This window comes from Lolium perenne, chromosome 3, assembly GCF_019359855.2.
Source record: "Lolium perenne isolate Kyuss_39 chromosome 3, Kyuss_2.0, whole genome shotgun sequence".
Taxonomy (NCBI): Eukaryota; Viridiplantae; Streptophyta; class Magnoliopsida; order Poales; family Poaceae; genus Lolium; species Lolium perenne.
Window position 1 is genome coordinate 300,568,774 of NC_067246.2, and position 23,593 is coordinate 300,592,366.

Below are 23,593 nucleotides of genomic sequence, written 5' to 3' on the forward strand. Positions count from 1 at the left end.
CATACATCGAAATAAGACAACAAAATAGCAACCATGCATTGGAAATTACATAAGGGCATTTCCAACGGGCCGACCTATCTGGTCCTGGGCTATCCGTTTTGGTTCGGGTGGACGGATGGACAACCCGCACACGCTCCAACAAGGCGATGCAAATGGACCGACCCGTCCGCCCCGACGCATCCGTGGGACCGCGCCCCAAATTTGGCATACCTATGCGTCGGGCCGGACACTGCGCGAACAGCGAGCTCGTCCGGCCACGCGTGTCGTGGACCCACCTGGAAGCGACTTGAAGGCAGAAGGCTGACCGGCGGTAGCGTTTTCCATCAAAGCCGCCGCTGACCGTTGCGCCCGCCGCTAAAGTCTGTTCCCGTCGCTGGACTCCTACGCCGGCATTGAAGCCGATAGCACTGGAAACCACGCGGGCGAGCTCAAGATTGATGGCCAGCGCTATATAACCACCACCGCGCCAGCATCTGCTTCCCCACTCCAACCGTCGCCGCCATTGCCACTTCTGCGCGCACGCATCATCGATGAAGATGCCGAAGTGGCTGAAGAAGTCCACCTCCTCATCCGGCTGGCGGCGACGCCGGACAGCGAGGACGGGGTCTTCTACGAGGACGACGACGGGGGCGACGACAACAAGGACGACGACGACGAGAAGATGGACGACGTGCCTCCCGCTACTGTGAAGACGGAGAACGTAGCCCCGAACAACTACGATGAGGACGCGGCCACGGCCGCCGCCCTCGCCGCTTCACTGGCCAACGAGGAAGCCAAGTGGTCTTGGCCAGGACTGGATGACATCGTCCAGCTCTCGGCCATGGTGGCAGCGCACGCACGTAGCATCGCTGCCACCGCCACCACCGCTTTCGCTGGACGCGCCACCATACACCGTGCTTGGGGATATCAAATTCTAGAAAAAGGTAAAATTGTGTATTTACACAGTTGTACTCCTACAACGCAAAAATATATTAGGTTCAGAGATTCAGCAATTCACAACTGTTTAAAATACAAAAGGATCCTCGCAGATAGATAGACAACTACTTAAAAATAATCGATCCACCCTTTGCGGAATTTAAGTATGCCCAAAAATTATCTGCTTGCAGTTAGATAGGTTCTCGTTTACACGAAGCGACGACAGTGTCACGAAGCGAGATTGCATCGCGCATGCTCTTTACACGCTAACACGCGATTGCTGTAGCAAAACGGTTCGTGGGTTTGTAATAATATACAGCTTCACGTGCTGGAACTTCCTTTCTGCCAGAGAAACATGCATGGATGACGAAGGTTATAAAAACTATTCAGAAATACAAAATCGTTTTGTTTAAATTTGGTTGGGGCGCGCCTGGCTCGTGCTGTAGTGCAACACACGAGCGACACGTAAGGACCCCAGTGGCAAGCCACCGTGGTGGGCCCTCCCCCACGAAAAATAAATTTAATATCGTGTGGACACGAGGGTCCACATATCAGATATTAAACTGATAAGAACAGATACTACACTTGATCTTAGCCAAAAGGCCGAGAAAGGTATGAGTTGCAGCGTTGCCTTCCGCGTCTATTTGTATACTTCGCACGCGCCCGTCTCCTCTTCGCTCGGCGAGGTGGGACTAAACGAGTTGCTCCCTCCCGCGTCCTCCCGCCCGCAGAGTGCATGGGCCTAAAGGGCCTAAGATGATAGCCTCAACCAGGCCTACCTGGGCCGTAGTTAACTCCTCGTGTTGAGCCGAGCCCGAAAAAATCGTTGGAGGTGGACGCGAGCTGGCCGTCAGTGTGAGATCCGACGGCCGCGTCGCACATCTTCGTGACCTCCGCTCGCTGGCGCCGGCGTCGCTCATTTCGGCAGCAAAACCTCCTCCTCAGCTCGTCCGTCCCCTCCCCCGGAAGAACCTTCTAGAAGCCGGCCCCCCCGCAGGATGTCTCCTCGGCGGAAGGAGAAGCGCGTCGTAGCCGTGGCCGGCGCGGCGGCGCTCGTCGCCGTCGGCCTCAACCTCGCCTTCTCCGCCGTCGCCGCCCACCGCCGGAGGAAGCGCCAGGGTAAGCGTCGCCAAACCCTCGAGGATTCTGAATACGAGCTCCTGTAGATGCTCTAGAACCGCGCAGACGTATGCTAGTTTTGGTTCAATTATGCGGCAATGTGTAGGATATGGCGTGTTCTGCTGACCCATAGAGGAGGCGGCCCAGCTATTTATTTCGCCCTTTTGCTGTGTGATGAAATTGGCTTGTCAGACCTAGGAAACTGTGCTTTACTCTTTCAATTATGAATCCCCGTACCGTGTGTATTTTCATCTCTCATGGGGTGTCAAGGTATGGAGGTTTATTGATGTGTTTTCTGAGTAGCTGGTGTCTGATGTCTCGGTTGGTTGCTTCGCAGAGCTTCCAGGGTTCACCGCACAGGTCAACCTCTCAGCAGCTGAGATCAAGAGACTGGCCGACCGGATCATTGCTAAGTCCAAGGAAACATATGATGCCGTGGCTGCAGTACCCTTGGATAAAGTATGCACGCAACACTATGGCAACATTGCATTTTTTTTATCAGCATTGTGTTTTATACAATGCAGCTTTAAATTGTTAGAGCCTATGTGTTGTTTTCGATTCCCATTCTGCATCAATTAATAGATACCATCTGTCGTGGATACGTATGTGCGTATTCTGATAAAATTAAATGCCCTAAATCTGGCTACATGATGTGTTTTTTGCAGGTCAGCTTTGCGAATGCCATTGCGCCGCTGGCGGAGCTAGATGCCCAGCAGTTTCCTCTGGTTCAAGCATGTCTGCTTCCAAGGATGGTGTCGCCATCTGATGATGTATGCAGGGCCAGCGCTGAAGCAGAGAAGCGATTGGATTCGCACTTTCTGCTCTGCAGGTGCATTGTTACTTATTGTTCTTATATACTACTTGTCGGATGTAGCTCTGGGTCATTGTATGTTTCCCAAACAGACATGCATGTACTCTTGAAAATAATAATGGGAAATCATGCATGTTGGTTTCTTGCTTGAGTTCTATGAAGCTATGGCACTCATACTGTTGCCAGCTCCGTTAGCATTTCTAACATATAAATTCCATTCCGGCAATCCAGTCTTTTCGCTTTTGTGTAAGTCATATGAAGAGATCTCATTAAGAAAAGAATGTTCTTAAAAGAAGCCAAATTCCCTGCTATTGACCTTTTTTATCCAATATATTACTGTTGACCCTGCAGTATAAGAATCTCTTTGTTTCCTGCAAGGTGACCAGGCAGCGTGAGGATGTGTATCGTGTTGTAAAGGCGTTTGCGGAGAGAGGTGAAAGAATAGGCCCTGAAGCAACAAGATTTGTCCAGTGCTTGGTACAATATTCGTGACACTACATGTGAAAGCAACCTCGTACATAATCTCGTGCACTACATCTCACACTCTCAATGCTGTATATCTTGTTATCATCAATTTGTTCATATTTGTTTCAGTATGTTGATAGACACAGCGCTTATACTCTGAATATTTTTGTTAGATGTTCATTGCATGCATTCAATTTTAATTTCTACAATCATTGTTAGCATACATGACCAATCTCAGTTCTTTGTTAATGTTAGATCAAAGCTCAATCTAAATTGTACAACCGGTTAATTATGAATTAGTTTAAGGATATATAATATATAGTGCTTGGGATGAAGATAATTTGGCGTACTGCTTGACCCAGTTAGTATCTGGTAGGTAACTTCTCTCATTGCGGTGACAGGTGAGAGAGTTTGAACGCAACGGAGCAAAACTACCTCAAACCAAGAGAAAGGAAATGGAGAAGTTGAGGTCTCATATGGATGACTTAAATTTGAAGTATATTCAAAACATGAATGATTTCACCAAATTCCTTCTATTAAGCGAGGAAGAGTTAGCTGGAATGCCTCTTGAGTTCGTAAAGGTAAGCTAAGTAATAGGGTAAGCAAACTTCAGTGTTCAAATCTGCCATACCAACATTATTCTTAAATGAAACTTTTGTCGAGATAATCTATTGCCCCGTCATTTTCTGAGTTCATGGTTGGGAAGAAGTGTGAGATGAAACAAAATAGTGATCGTGGTATTTCTTTCTAATTATGTTTCACTATTACTGTTCAAATCAGGATCTGGAAGAAATAGATGGAAAGCGCAAAGTTCTGTTGACCAGCTACCATGTCACACCAATTCTTGAGCATTGCAAGGTCAGTTCCACATTTCTGCTTATCATGCACCTGCACATTTAGTCGCACTGTCACTTTGAGCAGTTGCTTGATAGCTTGTGATAACATATACCAGGAGAGTACTTGCAGTAAGGTATTTTTTTCACTACAGCCGTGTGTGTACTGTGTACCAGCTGCTAATTTATTTGTCTGTATTGTTTTCAAGGTTGGCTCTACAAGGAAGCTGATTGCTGTTGCATACGGCCAGAAAGGTGGAAAACAGAATGTAGCCATCCTACAAAAGCTGGTATCCTCCATATGTCCAACTGCATCTTTAACTTCATAGGAACTTATATGTTTTGTTCACTGATTTCACTTTATCTCACAGGCCATAGAATCATTCAATTCTTCATTGCATTTATTAATTGCCTTGGCAAGACTTGCATCGTTCTAGCTTCTTGAAATAGAGAATATTCTTATTGTGCTTTTAACATTTGGTAATTGCACTAGTGATGCTCGATTAATTGACAGCGAGCTTTGCTATCCAGGTGGGAAATGTGAAGGAGGGTCCTGGTATCCAGACTTACTAAAATTGTTTTAAATAACCATTGAATGATTGAAATAGGACCAAGGGAATATAAATTCATCTTCTGCATGCATTATTTCAGTCTGGGATGGAGCCTTGGAACTGACAACTTGCAGTTATTTATATTTAGGTTCAGATAAGACACAGACTTGCGAGATTGCTTGGGTATTCCAACTACTCCGATTTTGCTATTGAACCAAGAATGCCAATGACATCAAGGAAGGTTTGTGGCTTTCCTGCTGTCAAATCTGCTTGAAAGTTTCCAATTTTAGCTAATTATGCCTGGTGAATGCATTCTTCACACCAACTCTGAGCCAGTGATCTTTTTGACAAGATGGTGTTTTCCCTACAGGTCTTAGAATTTCTGGAGGAAATGTCAGAACAGTTAAATGACCCATCTAATGGAGAGCTGAGGTTACTCAAAGATCTGAAGGTTTGCCACTGATCATGCTCTTTTCATTAATTATTTCGATTTTTACTCTCAATATTCTCACTTCAGGTGAAGGAGGAAGGAGATGCTCAATTTGGCATGGAAGATTTGTTATATTATATGAAAAGAGCCGAACAGCACAAAGTTGATCTTGACATTGGTGAAATCAAACGATACTTCCCTGTTAAGCTAGTCATATCAGGAATGTTGAAGATGTTCCAGGATCTATTTGGTATAATTTTACCCATTAAAAACTACAACATAAATGTCCATCATTAAGTATGAACATGGATATATATATATTCCCATGTTTTCTCTGGCAGCACTACGGTTTGAAGAAATTAAGGATGTGGAGGTTTGGCATGAAACAGTTCGTCTCTTTTCTGTTTGGGATGCAAGTTCAAGCGATCATATGGGTTACTTTTTTCTTGATATTTTCTCCAGGTTTGTATTCTATGCTTAGTGGCGGAGTCTTAAAAAATGTAATGGCCTCCCATGCTATTTTCATGTTTAATTGAATACAAATACTGGAAGTTGTTTGGACACTTCTCATATAAGAAATATAGGGAAAGTTGCACCGGTTATCATTGATATGCAACCGAGGAAATCAATTGTCCTAGATCTTAAACTATCTTTTTTCCCTTTATAGGGAAGGAAAATATGGCCATACTTGTGTTGTGGCACTTCAGAATGGATGCATGTGTTCTAATGGTACACGTAAGGTAATTCAGGGAATGTGTATATTTGGTAATGTAATTTTAGCGTGATTTTCTTGTTAGAAACCTTGTAATATGGATGTTTTCTTACTAAAGCAAATTTAATTGAAGACTTATGATAGTTGAACCCTTACAGGCTCTCTCACAATGTTGAAATACCTAATCAGTGAAAAGTACATCTTCTGTCTACTTGAATGATAACTGTTTCACTCTGTTAATTCAGTAATCTTTGTGACAGGTTCCGGTTGCAGTTTTATTATCTCAGTGCCCAAAAGAGTTTGATGGGAATTCAGCATTGCTGCGGTTCCCCGAAGTTGTAAGGATATTCCATGAATTCAGCCACGTGGTATGCATGTTTTTCCAGACAAATTCTTGAACCACAAATATTCTAATGATCTAAAGTGTCTTTCAGTTTTGTGCTTCAGTGGAGAATGTGGGTTCTGACCAATGCCGAATTGCCTGTTGTCTACTCATATGTTCAATATCAAATAAAATAATTGCAGTGATAATTTTTAATATCCTGCAGGTTCATCATATATCGAACAGAGCTACCTTTTCTAGATTTTCAGGTCTCCGCCTGGAGGGGGACTTTGCTGAAATTCCTAGCCTGTTACTCGAGAACTGGTAGGCATATTTCTTTTTCGTCACTAACATGCCAACATTTCTTTTTAATTCTTCGGAAGCTGTCATTTGTTGTATGTAATGCAACATTGTCATCACAGGTGTTATGAGAGCACTTCTCTTAAAATGATGTCCGGCTTCCATCAGGTGATGAAAGTTCCGCTCGTGATGTTTATTACTGAAACTATCTTCAAACCATTTATACTAGCAGGATCAAGAATAAAAGCGTAAGACTGGTTCTAGTGTAAACTGTAGAAAATACTAACACTATCAAGTTACTCTAGGCAATTGGAAAACAGGTACTGAGTTCATTGATAAGAAACAATGTTTATATATTTGCATGGCTGAAGAATCCTTGGTTAAGCCAAAAAAGAATATATAGGATTGGTTGCTAGTGCCAAAGTTGCACTTATTTTTTTGGCATAAAGTGAATTCGGCGGCATATCAAAAAATACTTTAAGTTTGTTAACCTGGCGAGGCTTCTACTAGTACTTGAACTTTTCTCTCTTTTCATGATTGTAGGACATTACAAAGTCTGTCACTAGTGAAGCTTGCCAGTCATTGAAAAGAAGGCGAGATATGTTCGCTGGCCTGAAGCTGAAGCAAGAGATCCTTTTGTGTGAGTCACTTTTTTATTCTAAAAGCACATGGAATGAGAATAATAGTTCTGAAAATATTATCTGGCTCTTGATGCTCATACACAATCGTGAGATGCTGATACATTTTGCTAACATCACCTGGACTTTTCTGTTGTTTATATCCCCTGTCTCTTATCCTTTTCTTGAGTAGAGTAACAGTGTCTTGATTCCATCAGGCGTTCTGCTATTCGAAATTCAGACTAGTTCTCTGTTCTCCACCTGTTCTTTGAATAGTCAATGTTTCCTACTGTTGTTAATTCGGCAGTCACTACCAACCCAGTAGCCTTCCTGTTATTGATTAGGACATGAATTATTAACCATAGGGTAATTTTCCTGTTACTTGGTTCTGAATCTACCAGGCCTCGTTGATCAAGTAATACATACAAGCGAGGATGTGGACATCGATGACTTGATCAAAGATCTTCATCCAAAGGTTCTTACACTCTGAACAATCTCGATTCACTATTTTTTGATTACTTAGGCCTAGTTTGGCAGCAAAAAATTGCTAAAACCAAAGTATTACAAAACTGAAGTATTTATGTGCATGGCAAAGAATACTTTAGTTTCTGAATACTTTAGTATTTCTCAGTTTTAGCAAAAACTACATGGTGTTTGGGAAGTGTTGTTTTACCACCCCTTTACCGATTTTTGACTGGTAAAACACGATCATCCTCACTCCCTAACAGACAACCAATCTGAAAAAAGCATGCTAGTCTCACAGCTGGTAAAACACGATCGTCCTCACTTCCTTTTTTTTTTTCATCACTTTCTGTGTTTCATAAAAAGAGGTCTGGAGCTGTTTTTGCAATACTTCGAAAATACCACAGTTTAAGGGATACTAAAGTATCAATACTGCAGTTTCTATTCACAGCCAAACACATTGAAGTATTCGAAACTGTGGTAATTTTAAAAACTGTGGTATTGCTCAAATACTTCAAAAAAACTTTGCCACCAAACACAGCCTTAACCGCTGAAGGTAAAATGCTCATTTTCTAGGTAATGTTGGGGATACCTTTGTTGGAAGGAACCAGCCCAGCCTCATGCTTTCCTCGTATTGCTGTTGGCTATGACGCTGTGTGCTACAGTTACATATGGAGCGAGGTCTGAACGAACAGTACTCTGGAAACCTGTTACTTCCATCATATGTTCTGAAATGAGAGAAAATAATATTATGGATTTGTACGTGCAGGTGTTTGCTGCTGATCTATTCGCCACAAAATTTAAAGATGACTTGCTAAATCAGCATGCAGGATTGAGGTTTAGAAATAAGGTAGTAAATAATGCTCTTATAGGTTTGTTATTTTATCGCATATTCGTGACAGCAGTTCTAAAAATGCTTTTGCACCATTCCAGGTATTGGCTCCTGGAGGCTCAAAAGATCCTCTTGAGATCATAACTGACTACTTAGGACGAGAACCATCACTGCAGCCTTTTATCCAGAGCAGAACAAGGAACACTTTGTGAAAGATCATGTAGCCCTGGAAATTTGATTACCATTAAGTGTTTTTCTAGGAATGGTTTTTTTTAACAATTCTAGGAATGGTTAATGTTGACTTTAGATTTAACGTGATTTCACATCTTCATTTTCTTAATGGTTAATGTTTATTTGTGTCAAGATCTCTCAGAACAGTCATTACGTTTTCACTACCAATAGTTTCTTTCTGTGGCAACTGGCAAGGAAACTTGAACGATGATTGAAGAATAAGTTGGACGACTTGTAGAAACTTAAGCCTGAAATCTGCTTGTGTCAGCATGAAGCATGTCTTTTACAGGTTTCACTTAAAAGCCTTGCAAAATCAATATTGATAGTTGACGGAAATTGTGTAACATACACACAAAGATACTTTTGACTTAAACTTCCATCTAAACAGACTGTTATCTTATACTCAAAGATACTATTGACTTGAACTTTCATCTGAACAGACTCCTGAGAACATTTTCCTCTTTATAAGGCCAACATATTATATCTTTGACCAAGTTTAGAAAAATATTAACATATGAAATACTAAATAGATAAAATATGAAAACATATTTCATGATGAATCTAACGATAGTGGTGACCTATATGTCTAGAAACTTGGTCAAAGATAGACCAATTGGACCTTTCCAAAAACTAAGAGCATCTCCAGTCGCGTCCCCCAAACCGCGCCGGATCGAGCGTTTGGGGGACGTGTTTTGTTCGTGCCGCCTTTGGGGGACGTCGCTCCCCAGCCGCGTCCCCCAAACGCCGCCCCCAATCAGAAATTCAAATAGATGCATTCAAAAGAGATCGTTCCCACCGATTCGTCGCGATCAGAGTAGCGGCGATCGATCAAAGTACTGGGCGCACGATCATATTACAGACCGGTGGTGCATGCAAATTAGAAGAAGGGGAAGGGGTTGGGCGACGGCGTCGTATCCTGAGTCGACGCAGGCCCGTCGAGCACGATGACCTCGTCGCGATCTGCCTATTGCTGTGCATGGTGCGTCTGCTCCGTCGCCGACGCAGAGGCCGACGCAGGTGTAGCAGTAGAAGACGCGTCAGCCTGCTCTTGCTGCGCTGCCGCTGCCGTCGATGCCGCTGCCAGGGCCGCCGCGTCCGCCGCCGCCATTTTGGCTTCGATGTCATCGAGGATCTGGCCTTTGAAGAAGTTGTGCGCCACTCGCGTCCGGGGAGACATTCCCTCTATCGACGTTCTCAGCAGGGACATGTCGTCCCTGCGTTTCTTGAGCTCCAGCTTCTCCTCTTGCCTCTTGAGCAGCTCGGCCCACCTTTGGTCGGCCTTCTTGTCGCGGGAGATAAAGGTCGAGGAGACGTCGGCGAGGCATTTCGTGATCGACGCCTGCGTCTTCTCAGACGATATGGGCTCGCGTTGGTGGCGGCGAGGCACCCGGCCAGTATGTGCTGGTTCTGGCGCGCCGCCAGAGCCTTCTTCTCCAGCTCCGCCGCCCTCCGTCCTTTCCGCTCCGCCGTCGATAGCTTCCGGTGCAGGCAATCTTGCTGCCATTGATCGTCGGTCCATCCTTCAGGCTTCTTCTTCAAAGCCGGCGCCTTCCGCGGCCTCGCGAACGGCGCTGTCGCCCCTTTCGTCCCATTGCCCGGCGGCTTCTTGGCCGCTTTCTTCGCCATCTTTTTGGGGGCTGTCGGCGGCGCCATGTGGAGAGGGTAGCGCCGATGGGTGGACGGCGGGATATGTTTTGGGAGGCCTGAAATGCGCGGCGGTATAGGCGCGATTTGGCGGGAGCGGCGGGATTTGGCGGGAGTGTGAGACGAATTTTCCCTGTGCCGCTGACGGGTCGGCCCCGCCACTCCCCGTCTCGCTTTTCGTTGTGTCCGGCATCCCCGGTGCGTCCCCTGTGGGACGGTTTGGGGGACGCAGCTGGAGATGCTCTAATACACCTTCTATAAAGGATCGGATGAACTAGTTTCAAACAAATTGATGAATTTAAGGTAAACCAGATAGTAATGATAATAAAGAAAAGGTTGGACGATATTAAATTATTCACTATACACTGGCATGCCAACGGTTTGAACTGGTGGCGTAAGGTGCTATACTTTCTTTTCTCAAAAATGGTGATTTCAAGCCCCAGCAATTCAATATTTCACAAAGGGTACAAAAGGAATGAAAGAATTAAGCTCTACAAGGCGTAAGAGCATCGTCTTTGAGTTCAGTCTACAATTTGCACACTACATTCTTCCACAAAGATCATCAATAAAGGGGGAAGGTACTCAGCACTCACATTACGCTAATTGGTTCTTCACGTTTTAACTTGCGGTGCCTCCCATCACCAGGTGAACAAGAACACATCTATCCTTCCCTGTAAGAGTCTATTTCACAATGCTGATCTTTGCTACAGCTAATATGAGAACTCATGCCCTCTGAGGGATATGTATTTCTTCATCCATATGGCGATGTCCTCAGCACAGGCCTGGGCTTGTGGTGTCTTCAGGAACACATCAAGCGTCGCGAACTCATGAACTGTATCTTTGTAGTCAAGTACTGGCGCATCCACATTTACCTTGCGGAGTTCCTCCGAGTAAGCAATCGCTCTATCCCTCATCCAGTCATGTTCCGCGATGATCGTCAAGGTCGGAGGCATGCATTTGAGTGGTGGGCCTCCTCTGCCAGGGGCAAGGGGGTTGGCAGCAGGATGGTCCAGGCTGAACTCTTTCTCTGATAGAAGTAATCTCCAAGCAAGTAAGCATGTGGATTTGTCGTAGAAGTATGAGTTTGCAAGCCTTATTTCCGAGTGCGTTGGAACACTTCCTATGAAGAAGGGATACATCAGAACCTGTGCTACGATCTTGACAGGGTCAAATAGCTTTGAATCTTCCACCGTCTTCCGAGTGACATAATCAGCAATATTGGCACCGCTGCTTACACCAAGTAGGACACATCTGCTCCAAGGAAAAGACAGATGATCTGGTCAAACTCCAGTAAAACCAATATACAATTGTTATAACAGAAGGAACTACAATAAATGACTAGATACTCTTTTTCTCTTAGGTAGCAAGGCAAGACAATTTGTCAATGACTTGATGTTAGTGAAGATCCAATCATTCTATCAAAAATTGAATTGAATTGGCATTTAATTTGTTGAGGGGTCTAAACTCAGGTAGGTGCAAGACCAAGCAACAGAGGTTTGAGATTAAGACATGTCATTTAAGAGATCCCAAAAGTCCAAAAGGAACTAAAATGACACCTCCTGATTCTACTGAAAGCATAGCAAAATAAAGCTTCATTATTAATGATAAAGTTACCATATTCAAGCTTTACCTAACATATCCATTCAAAAAATCCAGTGCACTTTTATTTAAGGCCTTTATTTAATTACTAGTAAGTTAGGTCAACAAAGCATGACCGATAAATAATACCAAAACCCGTTATATGAAACTGCATACCCTCACTAGTGTTTATAGTTATCGGATTGTGGTGACATCAAGAATCGAACAGCGATCAGTTGGCTAGATCGCACACCTGTGAGCTCGCCCACCCGCGTTCGAGGTGCAGCCTCCGCAGGTGCCTCACGTTTACCTAAACAACGCACTGTTAAGGGAGGGAGCTTCCCCCTTTAACCACAGCCTTTTGGATTTCAGGGACAGCATTATCAGTTATTTACTCAATATTTCCAAAAAGAAATACTGTCGACAATGCCAAGTGGAGAATTTCAAAAAGAAAAGATCTATGCACATGCCAAGCGTCAAGGAAATCTTAAAATGGCATTGAAATCTTCAAAATGTCAACTCCATTTGGAGTATGTACTCATCTTAAACTAATATATTTGGATATTTTGAAGCGTCTATGCTGTGAGCCTGTGTGCCCAATCAGACCACACACAAACAGGCAAGGAGCATGCAAATGGTGAGCCGAACAGAAAGTACATGTCACAAGTTAAGTGAGTATAACTGCTAGCTGGTAAACAGTTAAACCTCTCCCGGTAGACACACTCACGTGTTTTAAACCTGCTCGTGCTCATAAGTCAGAAATGGCAACCCGCGGGAAATTATCACACTCCATGTTCCAAAAAATAATGGATCAGCTGAACTAGGGAACTATATCTTCATCATGTTCACTTAATTAGGGTGATTTTCATGTACGGGTTCCAACAGAATGTTTGCGAGCTGAAGAAAAATGGAATCTATCATTTGACATGCCAAGCGTCAAGCACATCTTCGAAACGCACTGAAATCTTCAAAATGTCAGCACCAATGCACCCCTGGAGAATTGGTATTTGGATAGTTTGAAGCGCCTATGTTGTGAGGCTGTGTACCCGATCACACTCCACACAGACAGGTAGTAAGGAGCATGCAAACGGTGAGTTCAAAATACAGTACACACCATAAGTTAAGTGAGTATAACTGTCAGCTGGTGACCACTAAATCTTTCCGAATTTACACACTCACGCGTTTTAAACCTGCTTGTAGTCAAGTAGCCAGAAATGGCGCGCCGTGAGGAAATTACTACACTCCATATTTCAAACAAGAACGGATCAACTGAACGAGGGAACTATATCTTCATCACATGCAATGTGTTCACTTAACAAATGGCCGTGAATGACAAACTAGAGCTTCCAGTTTAGGGGGAAAAAAATGGAATCTATCATTTGATTTGCTGACTTGTTTGGTAAATAAACTCGGTAGAGAAGTGGATATGTTCCTTGGCCATTAGTTTGACAAAAAATGGGTGAATCTATCAAACTAGTAGTTATATACCTTGCAGGATCACCATGTGCAGCGATCCATGGCTCTACAGATGAGGCGCCGAAGGTGTCCACCCCGCCCCCGACCTTGCTCATCATGGCGAGGTTGGCCTGCTTGGCGATCCACCTGAGCACCCTGACCCCATCATCGAACGCGGCAGGGTAGCGGCTCTCGGGCGCGAGCCTGTACCCGACGGCGACGACGATGGCGTCGCAGAACTTTGCGACCCGCCTGCAGAAGGCGTCGTTGGAGGCGGAGCAGTTGCTCCCCGTGACGAAACCCCCGCCGTGGAACTGCACGACGATGGGCAGCCTGCGGCGCGCGGAGGCGGCGGAGACGGCGTGCGGGAGGTAGCCTCGGTAGGGCGCGCCCGCGGGCGGGTCGCTGGCGCGGCGCGGGTGGGGGAGGAGGTGCGGGGGAGGAGGGGTGGGGAGGAAGATGCGCACGGCGAGCGCGGAGTTGGGGTCGATGTGCAGGTCCTTGGAGGCGACGCCGTCGGCCGCGGAGAAGGCCGGGTTGGCGGGCGCCGTGGCCTCGTCGGCGCGGCAGGAGACACCGAAGGGGTCGGGGGAGGGGGGACTGGGGGCGGCGGAGAGGGACTGGAGGCGGTGGCGCAGGAGCAGCTTGAAGAAGACGCTGTAGATCTTCACGCCGACGCTCGGCATGGCTCACCGCCGCCCGGATCGGCGCATCAGAGAGACGGGCGGGGCGGATGGATCCTCGCCGGTCGGATCTGCAACCGCGAATCCCGCCTCCGCTGCGTGCAGTCGAGTCGATGAGCAGAGATTCGGGGGAACCGCCGGAGATTGGAGCTGTAGCTGGTAGACAGATGAAATCGTACTAGGGCGAAGGAAAGGCGAATGGGGTTGGATTTGGATTGGATTGGATCGGGTGGCGCGATGTTGGAGTGGTTGGGGGAAGGAAAAAAGAGCAGAGGGTAGGAGAAACCAAGCGTGATTGGCAGGGTGGCTATCTGCAAGGGATGATGATGATGGCAGCAGGAGCAGCAGCAGCGTACGGGGAAGAGAAGGGAAGAATCGAGAGGAGGTGGGTGAGGCCGAGGGAAGCAAGCAAGCAAGGAAAAATCGGGGAATTTTTTGGATGCAGGCAGAGGCAGGCGTCGGCCGCTCCCCAAACGTGACCTGACCACGGTCTCACTCCACCTTCAAATTCAAACCCCGCTCCTCAATTCCTCCCAAGCACCGGTGCTTATTCTACATTACAGGTTCTTAATTAAGCATTTTTCTATAAATAAATGCTTAAGAGAAATGATTTATTCTTTTAAATATCTTTCTAAGCATCTTGCATTATACACATGGGCGAAACTTCCAATAGGGTAAGGTAGAGCTGTCACCCTACCTTGATTTCCGATGAATACATTCATAAACACGTGTTTTTTCTGAATGTTTTAAGTGATTATACTAAAAACGGACTCCATATGAGAAATGTGTGCTTGTGAAACCGACTTCGAACTGAGGACTAAGTACCAAAAACATATACTCGTTTTCAAGGTCAATAAGATTGTTGTATACATAAGATAACTTTGAGCTATTCATTATTCATACGCATAGAATTCAAGAGTTTAGGAATTCCTTGATATTTGAAAGACGCATCATGTTTCCTTCGTTAGACATTATCGCCTCATTGAGTTGGTGTTGCTTTTATCGGTGGTGGCAGGAACAACTAAAATGGATTTCCCGACGGAAAAAAAATCATGAATAACGAGTTGTGCATCGAGCAAGAGACATTGAAAAAGTTTGATTGGTAGAATTACAAACGACTTTCCAAAAAGGTAAAGCTTTGCCATTGAGACGACATTATTGATATGTTTGTAGGTTCTACTTGTAATCAAATTTCTATTCTTTTGTATTATGTAAGAATTATATGCACCATTAATATCTCATCACTATTTTGGTCTTTACGAGAAAAAAAAAATCTAAGAGTTCGCCCTACCTCAGATTATTTTCGTCCTTCGTCACTTATTGTACATGTCCTTAGGGTTCCAGAGTGGTGCCCGTTCAGCATCCCTTCGTAGTTTCTGCAAATTTAATTGTAATTTGTTTTAATGATGGCCTATTTTAAACTAGATAATGGTTTCACGATCTTATGCGGGATGCGTGCTTGCAACCCTAGTAGATAGTACTCACTCCATTTTGGGATGCCGCGGATTTATCTACATTTAAACAAATCCACGACATCCTTTCAGGAATAGAGTAAGTAGTATTATTTATTTCTTCTTTGTGAGGTCTTCTGATTCTAATCTAGCGCATTAATATGGAGTGGGCGGAGTTTTTTTTGTTTTGAAAAATCTGATCTTTTGGTGAAACTAATGTCTTGTTTGATCCCTTGGCAAGACTATTTCAGATTATGACTCTGGGTTCGGGGCTAACTCATCGGAGAGATGGAGAGAAGGCGCTTTTGTCGCTGGAGGTGGTGGCCGCCAATGGCGTCCTTAGGTGGGCGTCCACGTTGTCGCTTGGAACCAAAATTCTTCTTACTTCTTACTTTCTTCCCAGAAGAAATGCGAGGTCCGGGCCGTGTGTGGGGATTACGCATTGGGTATGGTTTGGGGCCGGAAATTTTCGGGATGGGCTAGGAAGAAACTCTGAAAAATCAGAGAGCACTGACGTAGCTATGAATCATTCAGGCCCCCCCCCCCCCCCCCCGCGCAAGCTCCGCCACTGTCATATAGGTAGATGAGTTGTTCGGGATTTTCGGGGATTTTGGAGTGGGCCGGTATTTTCCCCTCCCAACCACAAACAACCCGTAGAAGTAAACGAGATCTAATATGGAGCCAATGTAATGGCGCTAAACATCTCCGAGGCCGTAGCAAGGTCGACGCTTTGCACTTGGTGGCGAACCATCTAGTACAAAATCTGGTGTCAAAATCATAGTTTCACCGGGTCAGATGAGGCGTTAGTTCTGCCAAGGATCAAATTTATCAAATATATTTTTACAGAGAATCCTGCATAGTAATAATGAGGTTCCGTCGTTTCACGTGAAACTGGCCCGTTGTACGTGCTCCCCAGCTAGAGAGCTGAGGACATGTGCGAATGAAGATTTTTTGTTTTTGTTTTAGTTTTTCTTCTTCTCCAGCTCGTGTCAACATGTCGGTGCAGCCATTTAATTTCTACTCTGCTCCCAGGTTGGCTCAAACAGTTGGACCTAGCAGCAGCAGCTAAGATTCTGGAAGCTAAATAAATCTTGGTAGTACTACATGGCAAGGGCAACGGTCAACGCCGGAACATCGGCAGGAGAAAAAACCGACTAATCTTTCCCTCGCCATGGTCATCGCAGCACTGCGTCTAGAAATAACGTGCGTTCGCTGGTCGCAAAGATCGTGACCAGTACTCTCGCTCGACCGGCTTGTATCCGAACCGTGTGGCGTCTTGCGACCCGGCACGTAATACGCGATACTGTTAGCTACAGCTACAGATAAGTTGGTGGCGGCGCCGGCCGGAACGTTCCGCGCGCGGTTCGTTAGCGTGTTTAACGGACCACTTCAACGGAACGCACCAAGTCACCAACTACGTACGCACGCATGTGTGGGGCGATCGACCTCCCGCGTCGACGTCGTACTCGTACTCGTACACGGCGGACCAGCGGCGACGGCACCGCTGCGCGTGTGCGTGCAGAGGTTGCTACCACGCACGGCGCCTTTGCCATGCCTCATCGTCCAAGTCGCGGTGGTGGCATGGTGCCGTTGGGATTTTTCACATGGGAACTACTCTACTATAGTATAGCTTGGTTGCACAAGGCCCAATCATGTTTGAGGTTTCGGAGGCCGTGTTGACTGCTGATCAGTCTGGCTTGCTGGGCTAGCCTGCAACGAACCTGCCCGCCATAGCCAACGTCCGTGGCCCGGTTGCCAATAAGGCGAATCTAGCCCAATAGCCCACGTATGATATTTGGGCTTTGCGTGCCTTTTACACTTTTCATTTTGTTACCCTCAGATGAATGAAAACTTATCATTTTGTTTTTCATATGGTTGAAGACAAAAGAACATGTAAAGATATCTGAAAAATCTTGGTAAAATCATTATTTCTGCTAACCTCTAATGTAATTCGTTTTTTTCTAATGTACGGGCCGCAACCCCAAATTTATTCTTGCCGCACCGATGATGGGGACGAGCCAAGTCAGGGCAGCATCAAGGTTGCGGCATCAAATCAGCTCTCATCGCAAACTCGGAGCTGCGGCTGCAAATGTATGGGAGAGAGACGTTGAACATGCGTGCTCAACGTGGTCCGTCTAACTAGGCCGACCTTCGAGACACCAACCTTGCACAGTTACCACTCTTAGCTTGTCGTCGGATACGGAGCTGCCCCATTGCTAGCTCGTGTGGCCAAGTCTTGCGCTGATTTTTAGAGTGGTTTCAAGCTACCGTTACAATGAGGACTTTGCTGGTGATGGTCCGCGGAGAAGTTGGAGTGCATTGCTCGAAGAGGAGTGAGGACGATGCCACTTATTTGTAGCCTTGGCAATGTTTTTATTCTCGACGGTGTACATGTTCTGTACATTGTAGCATATTATTGAATTCTTTGATATGCAGATCCAGTTTGCGGTCTGCTCTGGGATCTGTTTTCTTGGACCATTCCCCCTAAAGAGTAAGAAAAGGAGAAAGCATGCATCCGTGTTGAAGTTAAGCGGGCCTTCCAAAAAAAAAACACGTTTCAGTGTAGGCCGGCCGGGTCTCTACTATAGTAAATAACTAGAGCAAAAATTTAGTTTAATGCTAGCTATACCTGTGGATATTTCCTACCGTAAGGATCTTATACGCAGATGTGTGAATGCCACGTTGTTGCACGAGTTTTTTCCTCAACTGCCAAATTTGTTTGCTCCAATTCCACTACTTCATGTTCGCCCGTAAATGCAGCATTACCCTAATGTTTTTGCCTCCATTTCAAAGAAGAAAGATGTAGCATTGCATTCCTTTACCAATGAGGACAACACCTAGAAGAAATAAACCACATTATACCTACTCCCTCCGTTCACAAAAAGGATATTTCTTCTTTATCCAAATTTACATGGACCTACACACTAAAACATGTCTAGATACATGCATATTTTGACAAAGTTGAGACATCCTTTTAAGAGCATCTCCAGTCGCGTCCTCCAAAGCGTCCCCCAAAGTAATTTGGGGCGCGCTGGACCAAAAAACGATTCCAGCCGCGTTCCTCAAAGCCCATTTTTGTCCGGCGCGCCCCGATACGGTGTGCGGCGCCCCGAGCCCGTCTCCGCCCCACAAGGACGCACCGGGGACGCCGGACACACCGAAAAGCGAGGCGGGGAGTGGTGGGGCCGACCCATCAGCGGCACAATAAATTTTAACCTAATCGTCGCCTACCTCGCGACGGAAGTTATTGGCGTGCAGCGACGGTGCAGTTCCTGCAGCGACGGTGCAGTTCCCGCAGAGGCGCAGCGACACGTCTCGTCGCGCCTAGCTCTGTGTGCTGGTGTTAATGAGCGCCACCGCTCCCCCGCCTCCCTCTGGCCAATAAAAATAGCCGCCTCTCGTCGTCCCTCTCACACACAAACCCTAGCGCCTCTCTGATAAGGGGTGGCCCGATCTTCTCAGTAAGCAACGGTGGTGATGATGATCACGGGGTGATATCAGCGGAGGAACACGACGATGTAGTGGATAATAACTTGTATGACGCAACGAGATCTCTCGATTTGGTCCCTGTCACCAATGCAACAGCTCTCAACCCTGCAAGATATTCGCAACTCCACACACTTGCGCACGTAGCCGCCGACCACGAAGCGGTAAGTTGCAACCTTCCAATTCTCAATGGAACAACAGATCATACAAGACTTTCAGATCTACACAATATCAAGCAATATGGTGTAGGGATTCAATAGTTTTGGAGAGCAAACAACTAAGAACTAGGGTTTATCTTAAACGTGGTCTAAGGCAACTTTGGGGGCGTCCTATGGACTTATATAGGCGTCCAGGACGACCTCAGATCGAAAAAGTACGAAAATAACCGACCCAGAATAGATCTGGTCGAGACAGACTCGGACACGGCCGGTTTGGAATCCGGTTGACCGGGCCTGGGACCGGCCGGTCCGGTTTGGATCGGGTCTGGCGCCGGGCGACGACCGGATGGACCTCCCGGGCTTACTGGATAGTGCCCGGTTGGGACAAGCGTAGAATCCGGTTGAAACCGGATGGACCCAGCGCAGGATCCGGTCGGACCGGCCCTAGGACCGGATGGTCCGGCGGCACGGCCGGTTGGACCGGATCTGGCACCGGCCGGAACTTCAGCTTCCCCTCTCGCGCATGCCTCCCGCTCCTCCCTCGCGTGTCCATGGGATGTCTTCATGTCCAGCTCCATGTCCAGCTTCACGTCCATCTTCTGGTCCAGCTGCTCCTCTCCTCCTCGTGCGATGCTCGCTCCCTCCTCATACCTGAGCATACATAAGTAATAGCACTTAGGTAGTATAAAGTTCTCATCAATCAAAGTATTGTTTAGGAACAAGTTCACCTGTTGTTTAAGTAGCTTCGCACGAGCTCGTGTCATTGGTCCAATCCTGACTTCATTGGACTTGAGCTTCACAGCAGGATCATCTTCTTGTAATGACGGAGGTAGTAGTGAGGTAGGGATGTCCTCATCATCTCCCCCCCTTCAAAAGGCGTCGACCTCGACGCTCCAAGGTCTTCTCCGTCATATGGTGTCAAATCAGCAATATTGAAAGAATTACTGACACCAAACTCATCAACTGGAAGATCTATCGAGTATGCATTATCATTGATCTTGGCAAGAACTTTGTAAGGACCAACACCACGAGGCTTCAACTTAGACTTCCGCAGCTTCGGGAACCTATCCTTGCGAAAATGTAGCCAGACCATATCACCAGGCTTGAACAACATCTCCTTACGCTTCTTGTTCATCCTTGCAGCATTGCTCTTGCCTTTCTTCTCGATCAACTCTTTAGTCTTCACATGGATCTTCCGTACAAAATCTGCCCTCTTGGATGCCTCCATATTGACTCGCACATGTATGGGTAGAGGCAACAAATCCAGCGGAGTAATGGGTTTGAAAACATACACCACCTCAAAGGGACACAACTCTGTGGTAGAATGCACCGCCATGTGATACGTCTCCAACGTATCGATAATTTCTTATGTTCCATGCTACTTTTATGATGATACTCACATGTTTTATACATACTTTATGTCATATTTATGCATTTTCCGGCACTAACCTATTAACGAGATGCCGAAGAGCCAGTTGCTATTTTCTGTTGTTTTTTGTTTCAGAAATCCTAGTAAGGAAATATTCTCGGAATTGGACGAAATCAACGCCCAGGATCTTATTTTTCCACGAAGCTTCCAGAACACCGTGGGAGATACGAAGTGGGGCGACGAGGCGACGCCACACTAGGGCGGTGCGGCCCACCCCCTGGCCGCGCGGCCCTATTGTGTGGGCCCCTCGCGTCGCCCCCTGACCTACCCTTCCGCCTACTTAAGCCTTCGTCGATAATAACTCTAGTACCAAGAGCCACGATACGGAAAACCTTCCAGAGACGCCGCCGCCGCCAATCCCATCTCGGGGGATTCAGGAGATCGCCTCCGGCACCCTGCCGGAGAGGGGAATCATCTCCCGGAGGACTCTTCACCGCCATGGTCGCCTCCGGAGTGATGTGTGAGTAGTTCACCCCTGGACTATGGGTCCATAGCAGTAGCTAGATGGTCGTCTTCTCCTAATTATGCTATCATTGTTGGATCTTGTGAGCTGCCTAATATGATCAAGATCATCTATTTGTAATGCTACATGTTGCGTTTGTTGGGATCCGATGAATAGTGAATGCTATGTTATGTTGATTATCAATCTATTATCTATGTGTTGTTTATGATCTTGCATGCTCTCCGTTATTAGTAGAGGCTCTGGCCAAGTTTTTACTTGTAACTCCAAGGGGGAGTATTTATGCTCGATAGTGGGTTCATGCCTCCATTAAATCTGGGACAGTGACAGAAAGTTCTAAGGTTTTGGATGTGCTGTTACCACTAGGGATAAAACATCAATGCTATGTCTAAGGATATATTTGTTGATTACATTACGCACCATACTTAATGCAATTGTCTGTTGTTTGCAACTTAATACTGGAGGGGTTCGGATGATAACCTGAAGGTGGAATTTTTAGGCATAGATGCATGCTGGATAGCGGTCTATGTACTTTGTCGTAATGCCCAATTAAATCTCACAATACTCATCATAACATGTATGTGCATGGTCATGCCCTCTTTATTTGTCAATTGCCCAACTGTAATTTGTTCACCCAACATGCTATTTATCTTATGGGAGAGACACCTCTAGTGAACTGTGGACCCCGGTCCATTCTTTACATCGAATACAATCAACTGCAATACTCGTTCTACTGTTTTCTGCAAACATCATCATCCACACTATACATCTAATCCTTTGTTACAGCAAGCCGGTGAGATTGACAACCTCACTGTCACGTTGGGGCAAACTAATTTGGTTGTGTTGTGTAGGTTCCACGTTGGCGCCGGAATCCCTGTTGTTGCGCCGCACTACACTCCGCCGCCATCAACCTTCAACGTGCTTCTTGGCTCCTACTGGTTCGATAAACCTTGGTTTCTTACTGAGGGAAAACTTGCCGCTGTACGCATCACACCTTCCTCTTGGGGTTCCCAACGGACGCGTGTTGTACGCGTATCAAGCTCTTTTTCTGGCGCCGTTGCCGGGGAGATCAAGACACGCTGCAAGGGGAGTCTCCACCTCCAATCTCTTTACTTTGTTTTTGTCTTGCTTTATTTTATTTACTACTTTGTTTGCTGCATTATATCAAAACATAAAAAAATTAGTTGCTAGTTTTACTTTATTTACTGTCTTGTTCTCCATATTAAAAACACACAAAAAAAATAGTTACTTGCATTTACTTTATCTAGTTTGTTTTATTTACTGTTGCTAAAATGGGTACTCCTGAAAATACTAAGTTGTGTGACTTCACAACCACAAATAATAATAATTTCTTATGCACACCTATTGCTTCACCTGCTACTACAGCAGAATTCTTTGAAATTAAACCTGCTTTACTAAATCTTGTTATGAGAGAGCAATTTTCTGGTGTTAGTTCTGATGATGCTGCTGCCCATCTCAATAATTTTGTTGAACTATGTGAAATGCAAAAGTATAAGGATGTAGATGGTGACATTATAAAATTAAAATTGTTTCCTTTCTCATTAAGAGGAAGAGCTAAAGATTGGTTGCTATCTCTACCTAAGAATAGTATTGATTCATGGATTAAATGCAAGGATGCTTTCATTGGTAGATATTATCCTCCTGCTAAAATTATATATTTGAGAAGTAGCATAATGAATTTTAAACAATTGGATACTGAGCATGTTGCCCAAGCTTGGGAAAGAATGAAATCTTTGGTTAAAAATTGCCCAACCCATGGACTGACTACTTGGATGATCATCCAAACCTTTTATGCAGGACTGAATTTTTCTTCGCGGAACTTATTGGATTCAGCTGCTGGAGGTACCTTTATGTCCATCACTCTAGGCGACGCAACAAAGCTTCTTGATAATATGATGATTAATTACTCTGAATGGCACACGGAAAGAGCTCCACAAGGTAAGAAGGTAAATTCTGTCGAAGAAACCTCTTCCTTGAGTGATAAGATTGATGCTATTATGTCTATGCTTGTGAATGGTAGGACAAATATTGATCCTAATAATGTTCCGTTAGCTTCATTGGTTGCCCAAGAAGAACATATTGATGTGAACTTCATTAAAAATAATAATTTCAACAACAATGCTTATCGGAACAATTCTAGTAACAACTATAGGCCATATCCTTATAATAATGGTAACGGTTATGGTAATTCTTATGGGAATTCTTACAACAATAATAGGAATACGCCCCCTGGACTTGAAGCCATGCTTAAAGAATTTATTAGTACACAAACTGCTTTTAACAAATCTGTTGAAGAAAAGCTTGGTAAAATTGATATACTTGCTTCTAAAGTTGATAGTCTTGCTGCTGATGTTGATCTTTTGAAATCGAAAGTTATGCCTAATGAAAATAATTATATTAAGTCATTTGCTACAGCAAACGCCATCCAAGTTAGAATTAATGATAATATAAGATTGATGGCCGAATTGCGTGCTAGGTGGGAGAAAGAAGAAAATGCTAAAGAAGATAATATAGCTAAAGTTTGGACTATTACCACCACTAGTAATGCTAATGCTTCATATGTTGCTGCACCTTCTACTATCAATGGTAAAATAATTGGTGTTGGCAATGTTTCCACTTCTAATGCAA

At 45.2% G+C, this 23,593-nt stretch overlaps 2 protein-coding genes and 1 non-coding gene across 3 annotated transcripts; 1 reads left to right on the forward strand and 2 right to left on the reverse strand.

The window, feature by feature from the left end:
* Positions 1 to 1,334: 1,334 nt before the first annotated feature.
* LOC127346385 (U2 spliceosomal RNA) lies at positions 1,335 to 1,531 on the reverse strand. The gene has a single exon (XR_007879550.1). It is a non-coding gene; the product is annotated as a U2 spliceosomal RNA (small nuclear RNA).
* A 242-nt stretch (positions 1,532 to 1,773) lies between these two features.
* LOC127344991 (probable thimet oligopeptidase) lies at positions 1,774 to 8,732 on the forward strand. The gene is made up of 20 exons (XM_051371381.2): positions 1,774 to 2,034; positions 2,372 to 2,493; positions 2,700 to 2,863; positions 3,232 to 3,322; positions 3,712 to 3,891; positions 4,091 to 4,168; positions 4,353 to 4,433; positions 4,843 to 4,935; positions 5,065 to 5,145; positions 5,212 to 5,374; positions 5,466 to 5,586; positions 5,792 to 5,864; positions 6,097 to 6,204; positions 6,385 to 6,482; positions 6,581 to 6,626; positions 7,002 to 7,098; positions 7,477 to 7,550; positions 8,114 to 8,218; positions 8,307 to 8,387; positions 8,471 to 8,732. The coding sequence occupies exons 1-20, from the start codon at positions 1,914 to 1,916 to the stop codon at positions 8,579 to 8,581; spliced, it is 2,088 nt and encodes a 695-aa protein (XP_051227341.1). The 5' UTR covers positions 1,774 to 1,913; the 3' UTR covers positions 8,582 to 8,732.
* Positions 8,733 to 10,668: 1,936 nt separating this feature from the next.
* LOC127344990 (probable carboxylesterase 16) lies at positions 10,669 to 14,433 on the reverse strand. Its single transcript, XM_051371380.2, has 2 exons — positions 13,311 to 14,433; positions 10,669 to 11,495 (listed from the first exon to the last, which is right to left on the reverse strand). Exons 1-2 carry the CDS (start codon positions 13,961 to 13,963, stop codon positions 10,955 to 10,957), a joined length of 1,194 nt encoding a protein of 397 aa, XP_051227340.1. The 5' UTR covers positions 13,964 to 14,433; the 3' UTR covers positions 10,669 to 10,954.
* Positions 14,434 to 23,593: the final 9,160 nt, after the last annotated feature.

Excerpts from the sequence above, each read along its gene's own strand:
- LOC127344990 (XM_051371380.2), bottom strand. The coding sequence starts at position 13,963 with ATGCCGAGCGTCGGCGTGAAGATCTACAGCGTCTTCTTCAAGCTGCTC. Across the intron at positions 11,496-13,310 it reads GCACATGGTGATCCTGCAAG|ATGTGTCCTACTTGGTGTAA; the intron begins GTATATAACTAC and ends TCCTTGGAGCAG.
- LOC127344991 (XM_051371381.2), top strand. The coding sequence starts at position 1,914 with ATGTCTCCTCGGCGGAAGGAGAAGCGCGTCGTAGCCGTGGCCGGCGCG. Across the intron at positions 5,146-5,211 it reads GGTTACTCAAAGATCTGAAG|GTGAAGGAGGAAGGAGATGC; the intron begins GTTTGCCACTGA and ends TTCTCACTTCAG. Across the intron at positions 5,587-5,791 it reads TTTCTTGATATTTTCTCCAG|GGAAGGAAAATATGGCCATA; the intron begins GTTTGTATTCTA and ends TTCCCTTTATAG.